General features: G+C 37.8%; 2 protein-coding genes across 3 annotated transcripts; both read right to left on the reverse strand.

Moving 5' to 3' along the window:
* Window positions 1-8,377: 8,377 nt before the first annotated feature.
* LOC114824031 (uncharacterized) lies at window positions 8,378-15,129 on the reverse strand. 2 transcript variants are annotated; one of them, XM_029100230.2, is made up of 10 exons: window positions 14,905-15,129; window positions 13,793-13,943; window positions 13,493-13,676; window positions 12,649-12,719; window positions 11,660-11,797; window positions 11,482-11,573; window positions 10,177-10,448; window positions 9,597-9,682; window positions 9,368-9,469; window positions 8,378-8,817 (listed from the first exon to the last, which is right to left on the reverse strand). In XM_029100230.2, the coding sequence occupies exons 1-10, from the start codon at window positions 15,015-15,017 to the stop codon at window positions 8,656-8,658; spliced, it is 1,371 nt and encodes a 456-aa protein (XP_028956063.2). In that variant the 5' UTR covers window positions 15,018-15,129; the 3' UTR covers window positions 8,378-8,655. The 2 variants fall into 2 exon arrangements, with proteins under 2 accessions (XP_028956063.2, XP_028956064.2); XM_029100231.2 differs by having other exon boundaries at window positions 8,378-8,889.
* Window positions 15,130-16,316: 1,187 nt separating this feature from the next.
* LOC114824032 (protein GAMETE CELL DEFECTIVE 1, mitochondrial-like) lies at window positions 16,317-19,700 on the reverse strand. Its single transcript, XM_029100232.2, has 4 exons — window positions 19,514-19,700; window positions 17,959-18,801; window positions 17,547-17,736; window positions 16,317-16,747 (listed from the first exon to the last, which is right to left on the reverse strand). The coding sequence occupies exons 2-4, from the start codon at window positions 18,741-18,743 to the stop codon at window positions 16,529-16,531; spliced, it is 1,194 nt and encodes a 397-aa protein (XP_028956065.1). The 5' UTR covers window positions 18,744-18,801; window positions 19,514-19,700; the 3' UTR covers window positions 16,317-16,528.
* Window positions 19,701-20,335: the final 635 nt, after the last annotated feature.

Raw genomic sequence — 20,335 nt, forward strand, 5'->3', positions numbered from 1 at the left:
GCAACCCTTCTTGAACTGTTTGATATATGCTACGTTGTCTTCATCGATAGTCGTCAGGACATCAACGATAGGGTAAAGATAGTATGAGCTTCGAATATGGCCCATAACTGCTCTCAACCAAAAACATTCCCAAGTTGCTTCATGTAAGACGAGAATTTCAGCATGGTTATATGAAATGGCAACTAAGGTCTATTTAGTTGACCTCCAAGAGATTGTGGTACCTCCAATGGTAAAGACATAACCCGTTTGAGAGCACACCTTATACGAATCAGATAAGCATCATACGTTGGTATAACCAACAAGGCGAGAATCGACTCGAGATAAGGGGGTGCGGCATCACTCGAGGATTCATAGGGATAGAACAAGCCCAAATCCGTAATACCCTTAAGGTAACGGAAAATGTCTTTAACGCTAATCCAATGTTTGTGTGTTGGCATTACGGTATCTTGCCAAAAGATTAACAGTGAAGGAGATGTCGGGTCTAGTGCATTGAGCTAAGTACAATAAAGCGCCTCTCACACTTAGATAAGGAACTTCATGCTCCAAAATCTCTTCATCATCCTCATTCGGACGCAAGGGATCTCATTTTGCATCTAGCGATCGATCGACCATAGGAGTACTCGAAGGTTTTACTTTATCCTCATTAAAGCGGCATAACACATTCTGGGTGTATAGTTCATTTGATGTACTAAGATTCCATCTGAACGATGCTCTATCTCGAGACCGAGACAGTATCGAGTCTTTCCTAAATCTTTTAACTTCATGTGCGCAGCAGTTCTCGCGAGCTCTTCAGGAGTTCCGATAAGGCTCATGTCATCGACAAATACTCACTCAGACGGTTATACCACATTTTTTCAAATTGCTTCAAACCGTAGAGTGAACGCCTCAGCTGAATTGAGAGCGTGTTTTGAGGTTTGGAAATATTTGATCCAGTCAATGTAAGTCATTCGGGAACTTTCATATAAATTTTCATATTAAGATCCCCATAGAGATACGTAGTTATTACGTCCATCAACTACATACTCAGTTTTTCAAAAACTACCAAATTGATAAGGTAGCGAAAAGTAATCACATACATAATGGGTGAATAAGTTTCATCATAGTCAATCCCAAAGCATTATGAGAAGCCTTGTACAATAAGACAAGCTTTGCAACACACAATTTTGTTCTTTTCATTACGCTTCCAAAAGAAAACCCACTTATAGCCAACGGGCTTCATATGTGGAGGAGTATGAGTTACAGGTCAAAACACCTTATGTTTCGCATGCGAATCGAGTTCGACTTGGATTGCTTGTTTCCAGTTTGACCAATCGATTCTACATCGACATTCATCAATGGAATAAGGTTCAATGTCATCGCTCAACATGATCTCAATAGCTATTGTAGCATAATAGACCAAAATATCACGACTCTTGGGAAATAGATTCGTCTCTTCAAGGACGCTTCCGTAATCTAAAAGTTCCTTATGAGTTTGGTAGAATGAGTAAACAACAGTCAGATTCATGGTAGGCTCTTCAGGTGCCTGTGTTGTGGGTTTCCTCTTCCGGATGTGTAAATCCCTTGAACCAAGAGGTCAACCACGCTTATGTGTAAAAGCAGATGATTGGCTAGCCGTTAATGTACGTGGATCACCAAAATTGGTGTCCTGGGCCTCTAAGAAGGAAGTCTGTTGTACATTTGGTACATCCATCTTTGCAGGCACATTCGTAGGTGGAATATGTGATCTTGTCACTCGCGCTAAATCAATGAAAGCATCTGGCATACTCTGAGCTATGCTCTAAATATCTAATATGCGATGCACTTCAGTTTCAGACTAAGCGGTGCGGGGATCTAAATGAGACAAAGTGGGAGTCGTCCACGATAATTCGCGTCATTCTTTAGGAATGTTGACGTTCTTATCTCCTTCTAACGACGGGAAGATTATCTCATAGAAGTGACAATCCGTGAAACGAGAGGTAAACAGATCGCCTGTCAAATGTTCTAAGTAACGAATAATCGAATGAAAATTATATTTGACATAGATTTCTATCATTCGCTGAGGCCCCATTTTTGTACGTAAGGGTGGCGAAATCAGCACATAGACCACACAACCAAAAATGTACAAATGCGATATGTCGGGTTCGTATCCGGTAACTAACTGAATGATACTATATGGTTGGGTCACAACATGTCTTAAGCAGACCAACATGGTTGCGTGCAATATTGCTTGACCCCAAGCAGCGATCAGGAGCTTGGTACGTATGACCAACGATCGAGTAATCATTTGTAAGCGTTTTATGAATGCTTCTGACAAGCCGTTCTGGGTGTGAACATAGGGTACAAGATGTTCAACTTCAACCCCAGCCGACATGCAATAGTCATCAAAAGTTTTAGATGTGAATTCTCCAGCATTATCTAATCGAATAGATTTGATCGGATAATTAAGGTGGTGAGCCCTGAGCTTGATAACTTGAGCCAACAGTTTGGAGAATGCAGTGTTCCTTGTAGACAACAATCACACGTGTGACCAACATGTGTATACATCAACCAAAACCATAAAATATCTCAATGGTTGGTCCGCATGGATGGTGAATTGGTCCACAAATGTCCCTCTTAATCATTTGTAGAAAAATAGGAGTATTCGAACGAATCTTATCATAAGAAGGCTTAATTAATAATAAGCTTTCCCATGGAGTAGGTTTGACATTTGATTCCTTGAATTGAACCTAAACTTCGGGTTAGTGGATACCCATGTGAAGATTTGAGGATACGACGTATTGCTATTCATCCAGGGTGTCCTAAAAGATCATGCCAAAGTGTAATTTCATGTGCGGTCCCAGAGGTAAGGCTGGCCACATAGTGGCTCTCTATGGGGCGTATGGTCGTAGTAAACAAACCACTCGGGATACACTCCATCTTCTCTAGAATACGCTTCTAGCCATATTCGTAAGAAGTTATGCACATAAATTTAACTCCATTTTCTACATAGGTTTCAACATGGTAATTATTATCTCTAATGTCCTTATAGCTCAACAACGTTCTTCCAGAACACAAAGAATAAAGTGTTTCATCAATGGTCAAAATTGTACTATTGGACAACATTATATGTGCCTTACCGTATACTTCGATCAGGTTGGATGATCCTGAAAGGGTTATCAGATGTGCATTCTTAGGTATGAAGTTGGTGAAATAGATGCGTTAACGTAAAACGGTGTGCGTGGTTGCACTATCTGCCAAACAACTAACTTCCCCACTACTCATACCTATAATGAAAATTAATTTGAATTGGTCACATGCATAAAAGTTTTTTAAAACAAATATCCATTTAAAATAATTTTAAGTATTCAAGGGCAAATATTAATTAAACTTAATATCCAAAAAACAAATCACCAACAAATAATCCAAACATAAAGGAAAATTATTCAAAATTAACCAAAAACACAAGGAGGTTCGGCCACTAGGTGGAATTTGGACCTAATGTCTAAATTTCAACTAGAAAAATAGTTTATGTCTAAGATTTTAATCTTCCATAGGGGTAACGACCTCTTAAAAGTCAGAAACCTCCATCTTGGTACTTTCTGGTCAGTCCACTTGCACAAAGTTTGATTCAAACCTTTTATGACAAGAATGATATTCAGCTACAACATTTTGGGGAGCTCGGAAAACAAGGGACCAATGGTCTTTTGAACCACAACAATATCACATGTCTGCATCCATGGTTTCAGGTGCTTTGCCCTTATTCTTGAAGTTTGAGGCCTTAGAAGCGAGGTTATGACGCTTCTGGGCTTTGTTTCCTCCCTCAGATAGGCCTTGGCTCTGTTGACCTTGTCGGGGTAGCTTCTGGCCGCCCCTACCACACCTCTTTTGGCGTTTTGGGCATTGGTTTGTGCTATAGTGTGCTTCAGGCACAACAGTTGCCCCAGTAGGTCGAGCTTGATGATTTTTCATCAATAGCTAATTCTATTTTTCAGCGAAAAGTACAACAGAGATCAAATCCAAAACTTAGTGAACTTCTGAGCTCCATATTGTTGCTACAGGAAAAAATTAGTAGCAGAGAAGGTCAAATAGGTCTTCTCCAGGAGATCATCTTCGGTCAAAGTTACATTACAAAACTTGAGAAGTGATCGGATTGGACAAACTTTAGAATTATATTTATTCATAGACATAAAGTCTTGGAAGCACAAATGTTGCCAGTCATGTCTTGCTTCAGGCAAGAAGATGTCATTTTGGTGATCAAAGCAATCAGCCAAAGTGACCCATAGTGGTCGTGGATCCTTCTCAGCAAGGTACTCGGTTTTGCAGTTTGTTATGAATATGTCTTCAGATGAAGATCATGGCAGTGGCTTTCTTAGCTTCGCCAATCAGGTTGTCCGTCTCATCTTCAATGGCAGGATGCAAATTCTTTGCAGTGAGGTGGAGCTTTACATCTTGGACCCACTTGAGGTCATTCCTTCCAGAGACCTCTAAAGAGGTGAAGTCAAGTTTGTTCAAATTCAACATGTTCCTATCACAAAATAAAGGACAAGATGTGATCAGTGTAATGGAGAAAAATATCAATCCATTCACATAGGAGTAAAACATTAAGGTTCTAATAGACATGTATTGGTTAAAATTCACATGAACAAAAGGTTTTCATGGGTAATGTTTTTCAAGAAAAACCTCAGGTTTTCAAACAAGGCATAGAAACTTCAGGTTTCGAAATAATAATGAACTTCAGGTTCATATGTTCCTACAAGCAAACGCAAATATATATACAGAAATATGCAACAAGAAAATATGCAAATATAACTTCAGGTCTATAATTATAATTGAAGTAATTATTTGGACTTTGGGGCAAATTTAAAGTGTGAGTGGAAAAACCCATTGGGCCTAAAAAAAGGCAATCAAAACTTGGGGCCCAAAAACTTGGACCAAATCCCACGAGTGGGCTGAGTAAATGTGCACCTTGAGGTCCAGGCCCAAACTGGAGCTAGAATGGGCTCGGGCCTAGTATGTAGGCTAGCCCAGCATAAAAAAAAGGTTGTAGGTGCAGGCCCAAAGACAGAGGCCCAAACGGGCTTTGATCTGGTGAGGCGAGAAGCAGGCTAGGACTGCAAGTCCTATGCGGAGGAGTGCTCTGCTGCTTCGTAGCGTCATTTTTCCCGAGGGATACAATCCTATGCGTCACGGTACATGTGCATCGATTCATCAATTACGGGCTGAGATCAGGTGTGGTGACATGTACAGGGACACCATAAGCCTACGGGTTGGTGTCAAATTTGGGCCGAGCTAAAGGTCTGGGCCGCTTCAAGCGAACCCAAAAAGAAAAAAAATTCTTTCAGGCTGAGAAAACCAAGGCCCAATTAGACTTGGGTTGGGACCAAAAACACCCCAGGTGTAGCTGGGTGCGCTCGCTGGGGAAAAAGACTGGTGCCACCACTTCAGGTGGCCGTGTTTTGGGATAAAAACTCTTAGGGTGAGTTCGTGAGGCAACGGGAATCACAAATATGAGCGAAGATAGACGAATCTCAACGTTTCAACCAAAACCTTAGAAATTCGAATCGGAATTTCAAAGAAAATCCGACGAAATTCGAAGGAATCTCGATCAATCTACGTTGGTGGACGAGCTTCAGACCGTTGGGATGGTGACCCAAGGTCAAGGTTGGGTTGCAGGCTCACTTGTGATGGTGAAGACACCATAGAAGGTGTCGAGGTTTCTGGGTTTTCAAACACGAAGCCTTTGGCAATCTCAACGTTTCAACCAAAACCTTGGAATTTCGAATCGGAATTTCAAAGAAAATCCAACGAAATTCAAAGGAATCTTGGTCAATCTACGTTGGTGGATGAGCTTCAGGCCGTTGGGACGGTGACCCAAGGTCAAGGTTGGGTTGCAGGCCCACCTGTGATGGTGAAGACGCCATGGAAGGTGTCGGGGTTTCTGGGTTTTTAAACACGGAGCCTTTGGCTCCGGCTTGTGGTCTCGCGACTTTGCACTGCTTAGCCATACAAGTTGCAGGCCTGGGCTAGCGGCTCGGGTTTGCGACTCAGATGGTTCGAAAAACCCTAGCAGTTTGCGATTTTTTTTTTCAAATTATAAAATTCAATTGCATGCATATTCAGTTCAATAATTTAATGCATGGACATATATTTGATGCAATTCATGGCAATATCAAATTCATATAACTCAACAATTATGGATATAATGCATACACAATTTATGTAGAATCTAAAATTCGAAAAACGTAAAGTTGGGTCTTGCATTATGGTGAATGTTCATGCTATCAGGGCTGCCAAAATATTGAGATAAAAACCGTTGTTTTGGAAGAGCCTGAGTGCATGATGATATTGGATGAACTGGTTTGATGCAGAAAACTTCCACGTCGGATTCCTAAGCGCAGCGGTAAGAGCGTGTTGATAACGTGTTGTAGCCCATTTTATCTGACAAGGGAATGGGTGCTGGCGGCAGAGAGATGGATTGGAGAGAGAGATTTGTTTGTAGGGTTGTGTAGAAGAATGTAGAGGATGTGTTATCCTCCTACGTAGGACCTTTATTTATAGTAATAAGGGAGAGAAGAAATCCTTCGTGACTTCAATGAGCAGAAATCTCACTCACCGGCCTAAACGACGAGCAAACACTCGAACGTGAGAGCAAGGGATCACTCAACGAATGGACGAGCTCCAAGGAGGGAAGAGAGAGGGAGGCAAGAACCATGCTTTCAGAGAAGTGGCGGTCCGAATCTTATCTAAACTGCGAGAATAACTGACTAAGCCGTGCCAGGATTACAAGTCCATATAGGAAATAATAACTATAATGAAATCTAATCTAAGATTTACACAATCACACTTAAACTATAAAGTTTATAACAAAACATTATATATTAAAAAAACAAAAATTAAAAATCAAAGGAGAGACGACATAGTTGTTTTTCTTGCCAAAGCCTATTAATTTGGTTTCTATCGGCTCCGTCATGTCCAACCAGGAGATGGAATTGGTGCCTCTACGTGTTCTGTGTAGATTTTATTAAAGGGTGTGATATTCACACACCTCTTTTTACTTCTCACATATCTTTTTAATTTTCGGCCGTTGGATCGGATGAATTGAAGAAGATCAAGGGATATAAATCAACAAAATGTGTGTAAAAAGTAAAAATAGATGTGTGGATAGCACACCCTTATTAAATTGAATTCGAAATTCAATTTTCACAAACAAAGACGATTGCAATTTATGATTATGAAATATTTGGCATTGTGTCCACTCAAATGAAAAAGTAGAGCAATAATTCAATGCTTCATCGTCCTGGGAAAATCCCGAGGAATCAAAAGCAGAATTAAAATTACAATATCGAAACCCTCGGGTTGATGTTGCGATTGTTGTCGTATTGTCCTTTTTTTAAGTGTTTAATGTTTTATAATATTTTTATATAATTATAAAGAATTATAAAGCTTCTTTTATTAGTTTCAAATCATTAATAAAGGTAAATTATTAAGTTTATAAGCAAATTTTGACTCAATGGGTTATATGAAAGAGAATTAAAACATGAGTGTGTTAGTTTAATGTCTCAAACGTAAGGAAATTTTGTGAAAATTCGTTAAATCTCATAAAATGTTAGTGTAATTAACCTCATATATTCTGGCAACTACATATTTCCTTGATTTGTATACCGGAGGTTTAAACTTTACCTAATTTTCTCCATAAATTTTTCAATTTGGAATCCATCAAATATAAAAAAACTAACCAAGTGTCAAAGGTGAGCTGGTAATTAAATGTGTAGTGTGTTTAACATTTTTCTTTAAATTATCATCCATAGCCTTGAAACGGTGCATGCGCGCACAAAGTAAACGACCTAGAAAAATAAAGTTAATTACTGTAGAGTTGGAAGTGAGTGAGATGCACCTTTCAAGCCATTTAATTTCAATCGTTTATTCCCTAAATTACCTTAAATACTATGATTTACTCATGAAAAGCTTGCTAAGGGTTAATTACCCTAAATTACCTTAAACCTTCTCAGGTTTATCGTGTTTTCACGAAACTCCCTCATGTTTGAAACATAACTCTTACACCACTTGACATTCTAATTTACTTTCACGTAACTCCTTTAAGACAACACATTGAGGTTCTAGAGACTCTGGCCTCCAGATTATGGCGGAATTAGGTGCCACCTCAAGCTTCCAATCGACTCTTTTGGATGGAAAAAAGGATATAACGAAAAACCACACTAGGACGGTCAAAATCACTTATGGTGCTTCTCCATAAAAATCACTTTAAGCAATTTTATCCATAAGCAAATGAGAGATGCTTCTTCCCAGAAGTGATCCCAGACCTTCCAAAATCACTCCCAAACGAGCCCGGGCACCTTTGGACCTAAAGTAGCCAAGAGAAAAACCACACAACCAGTCCGCAAGGACTTGAAAATCAACATTTATGAACAACTATAAAATGGATTGCCAATTTCTTCAGCTCCGTTCAATGAAACAAAATCATGCAAAGTCAAGTCATTTTTCCTTCTCCTCCATTGCTCAAAGGAAAATCTACAAGAAATGCTTCCAAATACAAATACTACAGACACCAGATACATAATATGGGCAAGGACCTCCACCATAGAAGAAAACAATTGTAAAGAACAAAGAAACCGAAAACTATGGATAAAAGAAAAATCCAGAGTCGTCGATAGATGGGTGAATATTACAAATTTGTGTTTAGCTGGCCAAGTGTCTAGGAGAGCTTTTGAACATACTGTGCCACATGAAAGCTCTTGACAGCACCATCTCGAGTTCTTGGTGAGTCCAGTTATGGGTTGGAAGGTGTTGAAGAAACATAACCAACTCTTGGAAATCAAGCTTCTGAAGCTCCTCTGACCACTGTATATTCATAGAGGATTTCAAGTTATTGACTTCAACTCTGTTACGAAAGAAAACCTAGAACAATTTAAGCTGAAAACATAAACAAAGAACACAGAAAATAGTCTTTCAGATTATCTGCTGTCAAATTGACTCGAGCACAAGAATATAGTAACACTGTAACAAATAGGGTCATTCTAATTGAATCCCAATTTACTAAATACACCCGCTTAAGTTTTCTTTCTTTCTTATGATTGTTGATGACATGGATTTTTATCGCCAATAAAATCATTTTTACTTTTTTCAAACTCCAGAAAACAATTTCAAAAGTCAAAAAGAAAAACCACCATGGCCAGTTGACCATGCACTCAAACAGTGATTTGTTTCCATAAGCAAAGCTATCAAACATGGTAGCCTGCCCACCCCCCAACAGTGACCAAATGAGGAGAGATGTTGTTAGTGGACTAATAAATCACTACGGACATTTCCTTACCACAGGCTCACAGCTAATACATCCAAACAAGTAACCAAGAAAACTATATCGTTGCAAAGGAAACAGATTCTATCTTACCGTTAAAAGAAAACTGGCAAATATATACACAAGGAAATCCGGCAATGCATCTCCTTCGGCTAGGTATGTATCCCACAGACGGGAAATAAGATTGAAAGGAATCTAAAAAGGAGAAAGAAAGAGAAAAATCCATTAGCTTTGCAATAAATTGACAGTAGGTTCGCATTGTCCGGGACAAAAACAGAGGAAACACACATCAAGTACATAGAAGAGATCTGTAGGAGCAAACCTCGCGTATTAGAAGACAGTTGAACCACCGAAAAGCAAATTGAAGAAATTCGAGTCCTTGCTCCTCCACGTGTCTAGATACAGGTTCTAATGCAGAAGAAAGAAAACTAATAAATATACACAAGAAAGATGATAGCTGAACTTTGACATGTTTGTTGCATCCCAGAGCATGAGGTATATTGCCATTTTCTGAAGATCTTACATGGAACTTTGTAGAGTATACAAGAAAAAGTTGGTCATTACTTCAACAAAACCAACTACATAGAAAATATTATTTTAACGACTCATATTTAACAACCCTTCACTACAATATGATGTACAAACGTGCAACAACATTTTATTGCATCAGATGGAGATTGCAAGCTACGCCAGTATGCATCTCTTGGTTGCTATACGCAAGTCCAAATATGCATAAAGAAAAGCAAACAGACTTCCATATTGAAAATTATGCCAGAGAAGAAATATCAAAATGATTCTAGCAAAAATTAATTCACTTTAAGCACGATGCACATATATGATTCAGTTCATCAAGGGAAAAGACCGCAAGAATAAGAAAACAGAAGCAAAAAAGTGGGGGTTACCATCAATCCGCCTGACCAATTCCTTTAGTTTAAACACAAGCCTCTGGATTCCTGGCTGAGCAAAAGTGTAATGATCTTGCATACCTTCAAGTAAATTTGATAGGCACCAATAGCAGTCAGCCTCTACATTAGATATTTTATCAGGAGACAGATCGGAGATCAACCAATTATCCACACTCCCGTCTAAGTATTCTGACAAGAAAACAACTAGAAAGGGAGTAACAAGATCATTTATTCCCTGAACATATCCACTTGCAGGATGTCGAATTGCCCTGAAAGAGACAAGGAGAAGTACCTTAAGAAGATATAACTAATAATCATAAGAATTAAATAATTAAAAAATAAAATAAAATGATGGCATCTTGAATCATACTTCATATCTAGACGGTTTTTCCCTTTTTTCAAAGCTAAACTGTTGGAATCCAACAACAGCTTAGAAAATAAAACAGAAACAATTCACTTAATTAAGGTACCATGAATTGTTATCTGCATTTGATAGTCTAAACTTCTCAGTTAGAGGAAACAACTAGAAAACAAGTTTCACAAAATGAGGCGAGTTATGATATTGAAGAGCTTTATCACTACTCACTATTTCTCCCTGCATGGTCCAAATCTCAATAGAGAGCTACCATCAAAATACCATGAAATGAACGTGGACACTTGAATCATTCTGATCAACATGACTAAATATCAGTAGAGGTGTAGCTAAAGATGTATAGTTAAGTGACAATTACAATTTCAGATTCATGCCCATGCCAGCCCTCTTAATGCACAATGTTAAGAACACCAAACCTACCAGGTTATTGTAGAGAACATGTACATATGAACTTAAACAAGTCACTATCAAATCGACACCGCTATCCCAAACAGTTTAGAGCAAGAACTACTTTGGTAAAACCAATAGGGCAATGCCAAATGTTTTCAAGTCTGACTGGTAATAAAAGCCTCTAAGCTTAGAGCTGTTAAAGCATTATTGGTATAGACATGGGCTGGTTTTTGAGACTGATGCATGGCACTAAACAGTAGGATAGTTTACGGACAAAATCACATCACTGTTCCATATTGTTAGCTACAACAAAAGCAGCAAGTGTCTAATAAACCAAAGCCTTTCTGATGAACCCCACAACTTAAGACAATTGGTCTGGAATTCCCAGATCAATAAACCTAGCAAATTTTACACTTTTGTTTTCACGAACGAACGGGTCCAATAGATGCAACTTAGAACAATCAGTATTAGTTTGCATGAGAGCATTTGATGTAAAAAACAAGCCAATAACGACCATAATATAAGATACAGTATTTAACCAGGTATAAAGGATGCGCTCCAAGGATTTCTGGACTTGCTCCTGCTGAAAGAAAGATACATCTGGCACAGTTCTTGGGCAATCAACAGCAATCTAACAAGGTCAACAAAGGTAACTGTCAAAACCAGGAACAAGGTATTAACACTAAGAAAGTTGGCAGTTATTTAACATTTAAACACCTGACGAAGCATGTTTATCTCATCATCTGAACGCTCAGTATCCGGAATATCATAGTACTGAGAAGCACAGTCAAGATACTCAAGGCGCTTCCTTCTTAGAACTCCCTCCCTTCTATCTGAATTAGATGGTGCATATCCCTGTTGTCAGTTCATATTTTAATTTCAAACAAGCCACAATTTTTACATGATAAACGCAATCCAGGTTATCAGAAAGGCAAATAAACGAGCCCCTTTTATAAGGTGATGGTATCTTCAAGTGCATGCTTTAGGACTTCCACTCCACTTACAAGAAAAAAAAGTGGAATGAAAAGCTTAATAACACAGTAACACAAGCATAAAATCTTGGGAGTTTTAACGACACACTCCCGGTACTGTTCACTTTTAACGAAAAACCACATTTTTACCTTTCCTAGTACTATTCACTTACACCTTTATTTGTCCTTTTTCATTAAAACTAAAGTTTTTTAGGACTTTTCGTTAGTTTTCCTTAAAATCTTAGGTACAAAGCATGGGATGCACATTGGACAACACTGAATGAATGAACTAGGCACCTATGACCAGCTAAAGGCAGCAACAGTTTTAAACTTGCAGTGAACAAAACATATAGAAGAAAAGGCCGGGTAAATAAATGTACTTGGGCACAAGGAGAGAACGTAGCCACTTCAATGTCATAAATGCTCCCTCTCACAAGGTGAACAGAAAACCAATGGCTTCTGCCTGATTCCACTTTAGGCAGCTTTGGAAGCAATTTCAATCAAGCCTTTCACAAACCTATTATACAATATACTATATGCAAATTTAAGCCATACACAGTACTAGGCTAACCCACCCACAACTTCTCTCTCCTCTAACAGCGAGCGGGCAATAAATCTATATTTGCAGCATCTAAAATGGTTAAATATCTGTGGTTAATTATTAGAGTACATTGGATAACAAATCCAAAAAACGTCATAGTGCTTTTAATAAAAGTATTGAAGCATAGAGCTTACCAAAAGAAGCCTCCATACGTCGGGCCGCATATATGGTGGTACGCCACTCCAAGCCAACTCACGCAACTTTTCTACATAAACAATCAAGATTCAATTTGAAAGGAAATGAAGAATCAAAGTTCAATTAGTGCAAAAACGAAACTTGGGGAGGTAACAGATTTATCAAAAGAGTGACCTAGGCTACAATGCTTGATCATACCAGCAACAATGACATGTGTGAAAGTTTAGATTTCAAATCATGAGGATGCCCACTAAATGATGAAAGGACTACACAAAATTTTGAAGCTAAAAAGCAACAAACAAAACCCCAGGGTGACATTTATTTCTCTCCTTATGATAGTTGTGAAGAACAGGGAACGGATCAGGTTTTGGGAGCACTGGTGGATAGAGGGGAATCTCCTTTGTGTGCACATTTTCCATGTCTATATGGACCAATTGCCAATAAGTCTTATGTCTCCCTTCCGGACTCTCTTTGGCATGCAGCTGTTTCTAGTCCGTTTCATTTAAATGTTTTGCAATTTCAATTGAGATGCTATTAGACATTGCATGAGTTCCTAGGAGCTAGTTCAGGGTCTCTAGAGATCTTCTATTAATGTATTTCAATTTTCAAGTTGATAGCTTGTCACTATGTTTCTTTCTGTGCTTCTACCGTATCAGAAAACACTTTGGTTTTTCATAATAAAAAAATAATAATTTAATAAGAACAACAGATTCTAACAAGTATTCTAGGTGGCTCGGAAAAGAAAACACTTTAGCTTTACATAGTCGCACTTTGATCAATATAGAGGAAGGGGAGAAGAAATGCGGGGGAGGGGAAATTTCAAGAGAAATAGTCCTTAAGTACCTAATATCACTGTTGTCTCTGAAAGAACCTTTGTGAACTTCATAACTCTTGCAGAATCAGTAGCTCTAGCTCCCATGGCAGATTTTTGAGCTCCTCTAGAAATATTGTCAACATTCGAGGTTGATGATGTTAACTTATTTGAATTTTCATTATTGCTGGGGTTGCCTAGAACCTCGTTGTCTTCCTATTTTAGAAGTAACAGTACCAGTAGTTACATTTTCAATTAACCAACTACAGCTGCAAATGGCTTTAATGATTTACTTTTCAAGCTCATTAGACAAAAAGGAGATAAAAATAAACCTCCAAGGCTCTGCGATCACTTGTTTGAGCATCATTGAATGATAAGCTCCTTCCATAATTTGGAGAGGGCACTTGTAATTTTGAAGGATCCAGCAGGTTTGACCTCCTAGTCAGTAACACTTTACCAGGAATACTACGACCTTTGAGCAACCTAGGTATCAGGACAATATGATCAAAGGAAAAATAATTAGATATTTGAACATATAATTATAAACAATAGATCTTATTTAGAACAACATTTAGCAACTGAAGTACAAAACGAATCTAAAGAATTGTGGACAAGGTTCCAGAAGAGACATAGGTTGCTTCAGTTTGCAACCTTAAACTAAACATAACCCAAGTATATCATAACCGTTGACACGAACATTAAACTTTGATCAAACTGCTAAAAATCCAAAGGTATATGATAGAACATTATATAACGCAACAACGGAAAGGAGTCGTTTTGTCAGAAGGCTCGAACAATCTAATGCAATCTGAATCTTATCAAGATTGGGACTACAATTATAAGTTTAAATCATATAACAAATCAGACTATCTTACACACTGAACCATGGCAGTATTGGTTCAATCTAAGTAGTCTAAGGTACATGCTTGCTAGTCTTTTGAAAAAAAATTAAGTAAAAACTGAATCTAGCGTCGCTAAATTTCAGCTAAATGATATTAACTTGAGGTTAATGCATAACAAAATCGCCAGCTGAATGAACTAAGCAAAAGAAAGTTAAGAACCAGATAAAAAACGTGAACCACATATTCACTCTAAATTCAAAAGGTCACTTCAGTTTTCCTGCATTTTCCAATTTGAGCACAGAGATCTCCAGTCACACTAATTTTCTCACCGATTTCGCATCGAAAACATCGAAATGAACAAAACCCACGTTCAGAATTTGAGAAATCAAAATTCAAAAGCTATTCTTTTTACATATTGGGGCCAATTCTAATCTCCAATGCAATGGATTAGAGCCATTAACGAGTGAGAAACTGCATCCTAATTGTTTCAGTTCAATTTTAATCTTCAAAAGGAAGCTTCTTGCAAATGGGTTTTCAAATCGGAGGAAAATCATAAGCAAAAATCATCAAGAAATTCATAAAAATACTCAGAAAAAAAATACCCTTGAACATTTCTGAGGGTTTGGTTGAATCTGGATTCGGGGGTTGAGATTGCGCTTTCTTTCTTGGAGTGATTTTCTTCTCTGTCGAAGCTCTGATTGCTCTTGTTGTTCATGGCTGTTGCTCTACAACGACCATGCTGTTTGTTTTTTCTTTTCTTTTCTTTTTGGGTGCTTGTTTTGTTGGTCCTTTTTTCTCTCTCTACAGAAGAACAGCTCGGAAAATAACAAATATTTGCAAAAGCAAAGAAAAAGAAGTCTCTAACCTTTTTTTTTTTTTTTTTATTAAGTTGTAACGAAAAGTCCACGGTGCTGTTTATTTTAATCAAAAATCATATTTTTACACTAAAAAGTCAAACTTGGTATTATTCATTTTACCCTTTATTTTATCATTATCGCTAAAACTCAAAGTTTTCAAATCTTTTTCATTAATTTTCCTTTTTTTTTCCTCATAAAGATTTTATTTTTCTTTATATTTTTTGCGATTAAACATTTTATCTTTGAAATTTTACAGCACGATCTTCGGCTGATAAATTAATAAATTGTCAATTCAAATTATGAGAAATATTATAGAATATAGAGTGGCATAGACAAGTGATTAGCAGTTAAATATCAAATTAATAGTAAATAATTAATATAAACCAAGAGTTAGTTGATTTTAAACCAAAAGAAAATTAATATTAAACCAAAAGTTAGTTGATTTTAAGAGACGAAACTATAATAAATTAGAAGAAATGAAGTGTTTCAAACCCGGAATGTATAGATGAAATCAACATTCAATTAACTAGAATATCGAATCACATGTAGAAGTATGTTTTTTCCCTCATTCAATGTTTAGTCTCGCAAATAACTCGCTAGATTTAATTTGTATTAGAGAAGAAATGAAAGTGAACTTCCAAATATCATCTAAGTCGAATGCACAAGATAGATTAATCATAGAAAAAAAACTTAGCAATCATACCCTTTTTCAGGAGATTGAAGGGAGAATTTTCCTCTATAAGTAATCTACCTTCGACCTTCAACTAAACAGCATCTAAAAATTGACATTCATTTTTTCTATGTTACACAAATTGAACCAAATCCTTGACACTAAACAGGGCCTTATTTTCTTGTCATGTTTTTCCATTAACGTACGCAATAATGGATGAATGAATTTATTTGAGTCATATTCATCCAAAGATAAATGGCTGGTTTGGTATTGCTGTACTTTAAAAAAAAACTGTTTCTGCTGTGCTGTGAAAATAAGCTTATTTTTGCTGCTTCACGTTTTCAACTTTTTTTCACCCAAAACTGTTAAAATAAGTTGTTTTTAAATGTTTACCAAACACTTTTTTGAGCTCAACTTTTTTTTATACCCACTTTTTATAAATGCACCCTAGTACCAAACTACCAAACCAGTACAAAATGTTCCGTGGTTATTAGTGAAACAGTTGCATTGACTACTGAGAAAGAAACAGGGCTGGTGAAGGCAATTAAATAGCGAAGCATAGAATCCTAAGCAAAAAGATACAACGGCCAAACTAGGTGACATGCTTATCACCACCTAACCAGACCCACACAAGATTTGCACCAACTACAAACATGCTTGATAACAACAGCTAACTCAAATAACAAAACAACTTCATTGTCACGGAAGGATCTTGCGTCGGCGGCGGGGTGTTTCTCGCTTCACGTACATTTTCTCCGTTTCATTCAGCGGTCGGCTTGAACCATCTGGCTGGCTGACAAACTTCCAGCCACCGCCACCTCCACGCTTTCCTCTGGGTCCGAGTTTTTCAACGGTGAAGTTCCACCCGTCTGAAGTCCGACGACGACTATGCTTGTGGCAGAAGACCTCTCCTTTCATCTGCACACAAGTGAAACCGTCATTTAAACGAATAACAAAAGCATTGACAGACAATACTAATGGTATTAATCACAAAACTGAATAGTCAATGTGCAGCGCAATGGGCAGAGCATAGACAGAAAACAAGCCTTGAGCCACCCAATATACTGGCCATTCTTTAATGACAAAGAAACTATCTCTTCCTTTTCAATGAAAGTACTTCCCTTTTTATTATCCTTGGAGCATGGATGGATAGACAAAACCCCTTTTACCCGATGCGTTAATACAACTTGATAATAGATATCACACTAAGTTTCAACTCATAAGTTCTAAGAACCAGAAATTGGAACCACAAACAATTCCATAGCGAAGACATCAAAATTCTACATACACCACAATTGGATACGGCACTTAATTTCAGTCACCAAATTTGTCAACCCACATCCCCAGTTAAGACTTGCTATCACCTTGTCTTATAGAAACCCACTTAATACTCCCCTAATCAGTTTGCTTGTACACTGTAAAGTCCATCAGTTGTTCGTATAAAGAGGTATGTAGAGGAGAAATACAATAACTATTGATGCCACTTCAGTGGGAAAAAGAAAAGTATGATGCAAAAACATATGTAGTCTCCAATGATTCATCCTTAAAGATAAAAAAAATGAACAAAGAGAAAGAAAAGCTAATAATAATGAGCATACGTAAAAGTAACACCATATATAGCAGTAATACTTTGTAGTACGGAATTATGCTTTTTTCTTTATTATTAATGTTGGATTGCTTTCTTTTCTCATGGAAAAGTCAGGATTATGGAACTTACTTTCATTTTGTTGAAGTTCATTCTCTGGACAAACTCTTGATAGAGCATTTCATCTTCTTTCTTCGAGATTTCATAATGAACTTCATCCAAATCTCTGGTGGTACCGTCCCAACCCTCTGGCATAACCTTGAAATCAGGTTTGTAGGGAAGGGATGCCACATGGAATTCGCGGTCATGAGAATTAAAAAATCTGAAAAGAGGAAAGGAGTTATGCACTATGAGAAAAACAATCTGGCTATTAGATCAGCCAAGCACCACTAAGCTTATAAATTTACGACTACAATTAACGCAGCAGGAAACCTATACCATCAGTATGAAGTATGCACAGAATAATTGATATCATTACAAAATTATTAGAACTACAGGACCCTTTGTATATAATAGAAGTAATGCTTGTGAATTGATATCTTACTCTGGGCAGGTGTCAAGCAGGAGCTCAACAGAATCATCTAAAGGACGACCAAGCTTTTTCTCCTCCTCCTCCTCAATCTCTTTGAGCCAAAGAATAGCATGCACTCTCTGCCTCATAATCCTGTAATCCTTAGCCAGCCTCTCAACAGTATAAACCTCAGGGTTTTCCTTGTGCTTCTTATACATCTCAGCCTTCTCTGAGTCCTTGAGATAAGACCCTCTGGCACCAGGCTCACGCACTTGCTTCAGAAGCACACTTATCTCCCGCAATCTTTCTCCCCACCCATCCACAAACTTTTTGCTTTTCTTGTTCTCTTCTTCCAGTTCCCTTATCCTATCCTCAATTTCTTGCAAACCAGATACCACTGATGATTGAGATGGGTCGGGCCCACTTGTCCGTCGGCCTACAACCTCCCCATCAAAATGCTCCTTGGTCAATCCAGTCGACCACGATGATGCAGTATCCCACCCCAAATCATCTGATGCATTATTGCTAAATGTTCCAGGCGGTGGTTTATCCCACCCCAAATCATCTGATGCATTATTGCTGAATGTCCCAGACGGGGATTTATCCCACTCGTCTTTACCAACATTTTCACCATCACCTCCAGAGCTGAAAGAAAAGAATCGGGGAGTGATAAACTGACAAGATTCAATACCATTCTTCAACGGAAGCACACCAGTGCTTCCCAACGTCAGTTTGCTTTTCTCTCTCAGAAACTTTGCTGTACTCGTGCCAAGTGAAGTTGAGGAAAGACGAGAAATAACACGGTGCAGATTCTGCATTGCTGCAGTATTTTACCCAGGACGCAATCTACTAACCACACCACAGGTACTGAATATACTAAATTCACCAAAAAGAAAGGGGAAATCTCTTAAGCCTCCACATTTATTTATCTAACGTAACTCCGTAAACGAATCAAGTTCAATGCATATAATAACACAAAACAGTGACACACACAGATCAAATATGGCCAGTTAACGAATTCATAACCCCGAAGTACTGATCTGATGCCATTTCTGCACTTTGAAAATGAAAGAAATTTAAATCTAATTCATCAGGTAAGAGCCATTAATTGCTCTGTTCACAACCAGTAAATCCATTTCCCCAGAGACGAAACAAAACATTTTAATCTAGCATAGAAATGGCATATAAATCTATACATGCAAGTACAAACGCACATATAAAGTTGGGATCTTCACTATCCATATTTACAACCCTGAAAATCTCAATGCAAAACAAAACAGCAATCGATAAGCATCTCAAAAGCCGCTCGCTCCGATTAGCTAATGCAGATTGAAAAAAAAACCCAAAGCCCCAACTTAAATTTAAAAAATCATATCGAAAATGTCTGTTCATATGAGTCGCAGCCAATACTTACATTTTTCCCAAGAACAAACAGCAGCAGACACACAAACAGACATATGAATTGAATTCCAGTTCGTCAGAAACGCTACGACATATGAATTCACAGCATTTTCTCAGCAGCCAAACAAACGAAAATCGAATTACAAAATACGTATACGAGTAAAATACATTGAAGAGAGATACGTACGCTGAAAGCTGCAGGATTCAATTCATTGGAGCAAAACCCTAAATCTGAACTAAATCATTTCGTGGTTCACTGCATTGATCGGAACCGAGACAGGCAGTGGCGAAGATGGTGTGGAAAGATGTAAACCCCAAAACCCTCGGCTGCTAATGTACTCGGAAAATCCAGCCTTCTGATTGTCCGGCGACCCGGACTGGGCCCTGAATTGTACAGCTTAATGGGCCAAGCCCAATCCAATGGACTCGGATGCAATTAGAACAAGTCAACGTGACCATAAGCAAATAATAGTGATTTCACACTTTTATTTTTTAATTTTATTATTATTAGGAAAAGGGAAAAACTTCAAAACTACTATAATAATTTAAGAAAATGAGAAGGTTTCGAACCGGTTGGATAAAAATCTCATTTTAGTTATCCTTTCACTACTCTAATTTTAATACTATAATTAAAGAAATGAGTGTAAGAGAACAAAAAAGAACGTGATGATCACTTTTAGTAACTAAAAAGAGATTGATTTTTATATGAATGAAGTGAACTATTATTAACGGTTTAAAATAATCGTAGCGCATTTACGGTGTGACGATCTTAGACACAACACGATAATCGAACTTGAAAGCATCACAATATAAGAAGAAGGATCATCGTTGGATCTTTTTTTTCTGTGGATCCTAGGGATTCCATGATAATGACCCTTCATCGTATATCGTGCGGTCAATTTTAAAATGATTTTTTATCACACGATATACGATGAACGATCACGATCACGGAATCCCAGGATTCCAGAAAAAGGATCCGGCGAGGATCCTTCTCCACAATATAAATGGA

Source organism: Malus domestica, chromosome 03, assembly GCF_042453785.1.
Source record: "Malus domestica chromosome 03, GDT2T_hap1".
Lineage (NCBI taxonomy): Eukaryota > Viridiplantae > Streptophyta > Magnoliopsida > Rosales > Rosaceae > Malus > Malus domestica.

Excerpts from the sequence above, each read along its gene's own strand:
- LOC114824032 (XM_029100232.2), bottom strand. The coding sequence starts at position 18,743 with ATGCAGAATCTGCACCGTGTTATTTCTCGTCTTTCCTCAACTTCACTT. Across the intron at positions 17,737-17,958 it reads CTGCTTGACACCTGCCCAGA|ATTTTTTAATTCTCATGACC; the intron begins GTAAGATATCAA and ends TCCTCTTTTCAG. Across the intron at positions 16,748-17,546 it reads TGAACTTCAACAAAATGAAA|ATGAAAGGAGAGGTCTTCTG; the intron begins GTAAGTTCCATA and ends ACTTGTGTGCAG.
- LOC114824031 (XM_029100230.2), bottom strand. The coding sequence starts at position 15,017 with ATGAACAACAAGAGCAATCAGAGCTTCGACAGAGAAGAAAATCACTCC. Across the intron at positions 13,944-14,904 it reads ACCCTCAGAAATGTTCAAGG|GTTGCTCAAAGGTCGTAGTA; the intron begins GTATTTTTTTTC and ends CCTGATACCTAG. Across the intron at positions 11,798-12,648 it reads ACGTATGGAGGCTTCTTTTG|GGATATGCACCATCTAATTC; the intron begins GTAAGCTCTATG and ends AACTGACAACAG.